Genomic DNA, 6,937 nt, shown 5'->3' with positions numbered 1-6,937 from the left:
TTTTTCCACATTGTTTCGTAATGTATAGTTATTATATTGTATTGCGTTGTATTGTATATTGTTTTAACGAATATAGTGTTTGAATAGATTGTATAGTTCTCTGTTATTACGTAATGTCACATATCTATAATCTGAATGATAAACCTTAAAAGGAAAGTAGGGTACGAGGTAGAGCTAGTATGAAAAAGTAAGATAAAAAATGAAATATAAAGACAAAAATGAAAGAAAATATTAAAATAACGATGCGATCACACAAAATTAATTATTATATAAAATTAAATTTAAACTAACAATACAATACGAGAGTGAAAAAATTAGAGCAAGGAGATAGAGAAATGTAGTTGAGAGTCAATAATATATTCATGTTCAATATCTCCCACAAGAACAAAGTGGATTTTTCAAATTCCAAGTTCAACGAAAACGAACCTCACAGTCCACAATTCATCGCCGTCCAATCCATTTTTATCTTTCACCATTAAAGCACACCTTTTCTGTATCTCATCATCCTAAAAACTCACTCTTCTTTCTTCTCAGTTCTACAGATCCTCCTTCAACAACAATGGCTAAAACGACATCGTCTTCAGCTGAAGATGGAAACAATCCCCTTTTCTCTCCTTACAAGATGGGAAAGTTCAATCTCTCCCACAGGTCAGTTTTCCTTCACAGTTCATTATATATTTGAATCGAAGATTTAGTAGATTTGGATCTCAAAATTTACTCTCGTACTTTTTTTTATGGGTTTTTCTTAACAAGAATCCAAAAGGGTATTTACTATTTACATACTGTTAAGATCATTTTTATAAATCTGAAAAACAATAAGCAACTTCCATTATAAGATCCTGAAAAAATTTACTGATTTTGCTAGTTTTTTTTTTTTTTTGTATACAGAATCGAAAAAAGTTATATCTATTGGATCATATAATAACAATTGGTCCATGCAAACTCAAAAAATGGAAGTGAATTATTTTTGTGACGATTTTACCCTTGAGATGGGATCATATTTACAGTCGCGTTGCTCGAACATCCTTCACCTCCGATCTTAAGTTTGTGAATGGAGGAACAAAAATAATAATAATAATAATAATTTACTGTTGTTTGACACGTGGCAGGATAGTATTGGCTCCGATGACAAGGTGCAGAGCACTGAATAATCTTCCACAGGCGGCGCTAGGGGAGTATTACGAGCAGAGAGCGACGGCCGGTGGATTTCTGATCACTGAAGGCACTATGATTTCCCCGACTTCAGCTGGGTATGTGTTTGAAAATTTGATTACATTTTAGGGGCTTTTTCGGTAAGACAGTAGTCAATTACTGCTGCGTTTGGGCCCCACGCTATACCATTAAAAAAGTTGTGTCTTTACACGTGTATAGTCATTAATTAATTTATTAGTGGAATTTTGTGGTGTGTGGTATTTTTCCACTCCCGTATACTCCCCTCCATTCCATTTTATTTTTTTTACGTAACTTTACCCTTCTATCTTTATTTAATATTTTTGAAACTCAAGTTTTCAATCAATGAATATAAATTAATTTATTTTGATTAAATAATTTGAATAATGAACATGAATCATTTACTTAGTTTTTTTAAATTAGTCAAATATATATTTTTAAAGGTAATAACTTACAGGGGTAAAAAAGGAACAATATGATAATTCATGCATTGATTTTATGAAATGACAAGTATTATGGACCAATTACTTGTAGAAAGAGATGTCATATAAAAAGAAATAAAGAAAGTATTATATTCATTGAATTCAATATTTGAAGTTTATGCACGTTTAAAGTAATTTTAAATTTATTTATAATACTAATTAAATATTTATATGCTCAGTGAAATTTTAAAATTATAATAAATACGCAAGTTATGTGCAAAAGTTTTTGGGTTTACCTTGAATCCGTACCTAAATTTTGAATTTGCCTAATTATGTGGCCGTGGTTAATTGGACGTAGAATTTAATAAAATGATCAATACTTTTAAAATTATTGGGTTAAATCAAGTTATACATATTTATGTGAATATAAAAAAAAAATTTAAAAATAAAATGAAAAAGTTAAAAGTTAAAGCATACTTGGACCAAATGTTTTTACCTAAGCCAACAATAACAATAATAATGTATTTAGTGTGATTCTACGAGTAGTGTCCGAAGGAACTAATAAGAACAAGGGGAAGGTGAGAGGCAAGAGGCCAACTCCGATGATACTTGGCTATCTACTAACCTTCTACTTTAATTCTTGACCTTCAAATCATCTGTCTACTAATTTTCTACTTTAATTCTTGACCTTCAAATCATTTGTCTAGGGTCATGTCCTTGCTATGCAAATGTGTTATGTTTTTATCTAATCACGTTTTTCTAAACTCTTTTTCACCTTACCTCTACCTCTCCTAATTCTTGCTAAACCAATCTTTCACATCTCTTTAATGGTGCATCCGCGCCCCTCCTCTTCATATGTCCCAACCATCTCAATCTTGCTTTCCTCATTTTGTCCACCGTAGAAATCACATTCACTCCCACCTTGCCCCGTATAAATTCATTCCTAATGTAAGATATATTTCTCATATACATCTTTTAACACTTAAACATGATATGTATTTTCACTTTATTTTGTTAATTTTTAAGATTAATTGCTTAGTTCGATGCAAACACCCCATGCAAGTATGTATTTACCTCCAAAAGAATCATTATCAAATTAGTTTCTTGAGAATTTCTTTCTGAGATATCATTGTGGTGGGGTTTTTCAGGTTTCCTCATGTGCCAGGGATTTTCACAAAGGAGCAAGTAGAGGAATGGAAGAAAATAGTTGATGTAGTGCATGCAAAGGGTGCTGTCATATTTTGTCAGCTGTGGCATGTTGGTCGTGCATCTCATGAAGGTAAAAGTTGTTACGTTTACACTAAGTTAGGATCATGAATGCTCAATACTGTCTAGATGCATTGTAACTAGTTCGACATCTGTATTGGTGGGAGGTAGAAGGTACTCAGTGAAATAATCGAGGTATGTGCAAGCTAATTTAGACATCATTATTATAAAGAAAAATATTGGCTAGGTGTATTTGCAAGAGCTAGAAGATACTAAGTGAAATAGTCGAGGTGTGAAGTTAGTTTGGACACCACCATTATAATGAAAAATGTTTTCTAGATGCGTTGGTGGGAGGCAGAAGAATACTCAATGAAATAGTCAAGGTGTGCGGTAACTAGTCTAGACACTACTATTATAAAGAAAAATGTTGTCTAGATGCATTGATGGGAGGTAGAAAGTACTTGATGAAATAATCGAGATGTGTGCAAGCTAGTCCAATCAACAGTTCAACACTATTCTAAAGAGAAATAGGCTAAATACATTGGTGGGAGGTAAGAAGTATCTAGTAAAATAGACAAGTTGTGTGCAAGTTAGTCCTTATATCATATATCTTATGAAGAAATTTTTTTTCCACATGCATTGCTTTTTCTCTCATTTTATTCTCTTTATCTATCAAAGGCCAACTTTTGCAACTGTTCCCTCATTAGGAAAATGCGATACTGCATGTTCATTCCTCTCTTTATCTCTATTTCTCTTTGACAGTTCAAACTATGTTGCTCAGACTCTTCAAAAATGTTGTTGCACTTGCACCCATGCATGTTGGATCCTCCAAAAACCCGCATCAGTCAACCTTTTTTTAAGAGTTCGAGCAACATAGGTTTCAAATTAGTTATCTTACTAAGCTCATGCTTATCACTTCATTAGTGTATCAACCTGCTGGAGCTGCACCAATTTCATCTACTGAGAAGCCTATATCAAAGAGGTGGAGAATTCTGATGCCTGATGGAACTCATGGGATTTATCCAAAACCAAGAGCAATTGGAACCTATGAGATCTCACAAGTGGTTGAAGATTATCGCAGGTCGGCCTTGAATGCTATTGAAGCAGGTTAGCTCATTCTTTATGTTAATCATGTACTAATAGACATCTCTGTTTGAAATCCTATGACATCTTTTTCATTGTGTAAGTATTCAAGTTCATACTGTTGAGTTATTTCTGCTCATAAAAAGGTTAACCAGAACGGAACCTTCATTTCATCCTCTAAAGGGTCGTTCAGTAGAACGTTTAAGAATAGTACTGAATAGGCCAATGTATTAGTAATGTTGACATTACTTATGCTAGGATTATTTCTTATTTGGTGTATTAAGGACAGTTTTGTCTTTAACCATGCTTATCCATGTACTAATAATAACCCTCTTATTGCTAATACCATGGTTTGCTATGTATTTTACTTATACACACTATAATACTGAATAGAAGCTTAGAAAAAGTCATCAGCAGGCCGTCATGGTAAAATAGAGTTTTTATTCTGGTAGATACCGTTTATTGCTAATTCGTTTTCACTCTCTTTGGTTCGTTATGCTGTGTTAGTCTTAACACCAGAAAATATCATATATATACAGGTTTCGATGGTATTGAAATCCATGGAGCTCACGGTTACTTGATTGACCAATTCTTGAAAGATGGGATCAATGACCGGACAGATGAGTATGGTGGATCACTAGCCAACCGGTGCAAATTCATCACACAGGTGGTTCAAGCAGTCGTCTCAGCAATAGGAGCTGATCGTGTAGGCGTTAGAGTTTCACCAGCAATAGATCATCTTGATGCCATGGACTCTAATCCACTCAGCCTAGGCTTAGCAGTTGTTGAAAGACTAAACAAAATCCAACTCCATTCTGGTTCCAAGCTTGCCTATCTTCATGTAACACAGCCACGATACGTAGCATATGGGCAAACCGAAGCAGGCAGACTTGGCAGTGAAGAGGAGGAGGCGCATTTAATGAGGACTTTGAGGAACGCGTATCAGGGGACATTCATTTGCAGTGGTGGATACACTAGGGAGCTAGGAATTGAGGCTGTGGCACAAGGTGATGCTGATCTCGTGTCATATGGACGCCTTTTCATCTCTAATCCTGATTTGGTTATGAGAATCAAGCTAAATGCACCTCTAAATAAGTATAACAGGAAAACATTCTATACTCAAGATCCAATTGTGGGATACACAGATTACCCTTTCCTTCAAGGAAATGGAAGCAATGGACCGTTATCGCGTCTGTGAAAAGAACAGTTGTATTTTGTAAGAACTTGTGAAGCCTGATTTTGTTGGGCAATTTATTTACTTGGTAAAGTATGTATTTTTAAGTTGTATATGCATCTATGTGAGGGATGTTTTCTTTTAGAGCCTAGTACCAGCCATGCCTCCTCGACTTGCTAACAAGAGTCGGTTATGGAATAGTCTTTTAGTCAGCTTTCTCGTTCTTTAAGGACTTTCTGGTGAATTTCAGGAAGAAATTTGTACTGTTAAAAACATTAGGATTTATCATTTATGAGAGTGCTCTAAAATTACCAATTTCTTAAGCATTGGAATATTGTTCCTATCTTCTCCTTTAGTTCTTTGGTCCTTTGTGACTTTTATATTCTGTTTTTGCATTGACAGAACTTTAGGGGTGTCACACTATCTCCTATTTATGCTCCAAGTGATACTAAAATTCTTCTAAGATATCATAACTAGCTCGATCGATTGTCAAAAATTTATACTTTTAGAGACTTAAATAAATAATTTTGTGGGATCAAGAAAATAACAAGGTGTTGTGTGAAGATTAGCAAGGATGGTGATAAATAAGACAATGAAGAGAAACATACCAAAAGAGACATAATAATTTGGTAAAATTAACCTACATATAATCAATTCACTAATATAAGAGCTCATAAAGACCCGTAACCTTTTCTCCAAGAAAAGAATTTGTCAAATATGAAAGAAAGTTATAATTATTATTTTTTAACAAAAAAAAAACAATTATTATAATGCTCTGTGCTTCCTTAAAGAAAAAGGAAAATTCAAATATAGTAAAATAAAATAAAATAAGAAAATTAGGGTAAACATCTAGCCCCAAAAAGGTACCACAAAGTTCGAAGCCTTCGTTTCACCAATGCCTTTTGAACTAATTTTATGCAAATTATTACTATTAAATTAAAAGTATGTAACAATGGATCAGAAGAATGTGGTGTATTGAATAGAGTTGCTTCTTCTTTAACTAGAAATCTCAATTTCGAAATTTAAGAAAAATAGAAAATGCTATATCCTATCCGTTAACTAATAACTAAAAATATGCTATTGGAGAAGCAAAGGTAATTAACTACAAACATAATAAACTTTTATTAAAAGAAAACAACTTTATTAAACTTAAAAGAACATAATCAAAACAACACAAATACTAGTGCATAAAAATAACAACAATAAATTAAAACTATAACATCTAATCAAAAAGACTAAAATTAAAATCTTCTTCATCAGACTCTTCCACTTTCTCAACTTTCTTTTCCTCTTTTTTCTCTTCAACAACTTGTCCACCAACACTGGCATTATTAGTATTATTATTATTTGTACATCCAAAAGACATACAAGTAGTAGAAGCCAATCTTTGTTTACCAGCAGCAATTAACTCATTAATATCTTTGCCTTCAACTTGTGACAATAATAGTTCAATTTTCATATCATCAATTTCAGCACCAACAGAATTCAAGATTTTTTTCAAATCATTAGAAGATGGATTAGAGTTGCCACCTAATTGAGACAACAAATAAGCTGCTATCACCTTCATGATGTCTAGTTATAAGTTTTAATAAAATTCTTGATAATTGAGAAGTTTTTTTTGTTTTTTTGGAACTATGAGAAATATGTGTCCTTCTAAAGGGTATATATAGGCAGATAGTTGTAGGAAGTCTAATTTGAGTTAAAATAGATTTAGACGTAATTAAGAGTACCATATTTTAGTTGGATGTATGAAATAGCTAGGATTCCTACTACTAATAGGATTGGAAAAAAAAAGAAGGAAAATCTTAAAATCCAACACGTACAAAGTAGTACATATGATTCCAACTACTATTAGAACTAGCAGAGAAACATTGACTTCACT

At 33.0% G+C, this 6,937-nt stretch overlaps 2 protein-coding genes across 2 annotated transcripts; one reads left to right on the top strand and one right to left on the bottom strand.

Annotated features, from left to right (window-relative positions):
- Positions 1-330: 330 nt before the first annotated feature.
- Positions 331-5,368, top strand: LOC125824585 (12-oxophytodienoate reductase 3). The gene is made up of 5 exons (XM_049503989.1): positions 331-648; positions 1,110-1,250; positions 2,741-2,871; positions 3,723-3,905; positions 4,421-5,368. The coding sequence occupies exons 1-5, from the start codon at positions 560-562 to the stop codon at positions 5,077-5,079; spliced, it is 1,203 nt and encodes a 400-aa protein (XP_049359946.1). The 5' UTR covers positions 331-559; the 3' UTR covers positions 5,080-5,368.
- A 909-nt stretch (positions 5,369-6,277) lies between these two features.
- Positions 6,278-6,622, bottom strand: LOC125824452 (60S acidic ribosomal protein P2A-like). Its single transcript, XM_049503830.1, has 2 exons — positions 6,420-6,622; positions 6,278-6,377 (listed from the first exon to the last, which is right to left on the bottom strand). Exons 1-2 carry the CDS (start codon positions 6,620-6,622, stop codon positions 6,278-6,280), a joined length of 303 nt encoding a protein of 100 aa, XP_049359787.1.
- Positions 6,623-6,937: the final 315 nt, after the last annotated feature.

This window comes from Solanum verrucosum, unplaced genomic scaffold, assembly GCF_900185275.1.
Source record: "Solanum verrucosum unplaced genomic scaffold, falcon-dt-bn FXZP01000022.1, whole genome shotgun sequence".
Taxonomy (NCBI): Eukaryota; Viridiplantae; Streptophyta; class Magnoliopsida; order Solanales; family Solanaceae; genus Solanum; species Solanum verrucosum.
The sequence above is the reverse complement of the archived record's forward strand: the minus strand, read 5'-3'. Positions and strand labels throughout refer to the sequence as shown.

Coding starts and splice junctions, on each gene's coding strand:
- LOC125824585 (XM_049503989.1), top strand. CDS start 560: ATGGCTAAAACGACATCGTCTTCAGCTGAAGATGGAAACAATCCCCTT. Junction 2,872..3,722: donor TGGTCGTGCATCTCATGAAG/GTAAAAGTTGTT, acceptor TCACTTCATTAG/TGTATCAACCTGCTGGAGCT. Junction 3,906..4,420: donor CTTGAATGCTATTGAAGCAG/GTTAGCTCATTC, acceptor ATATATATACAG/GTTTCGATGGTATTGAAATC.
- LOC125824452 (XM_049503830.1), bottom strand. CDS start 6,622: ATGAAGGTGATAGCAGCTTATTTGTTGTCTCAATTAGGTGGCAACTCT. Junction 6,378..6,419: donor TTGGCTTCTACTACTTGTAT/GTCTTTTGGATG, acceptor TAATAATGCCAG/TGTTGGTGGACAAGTTGTTG.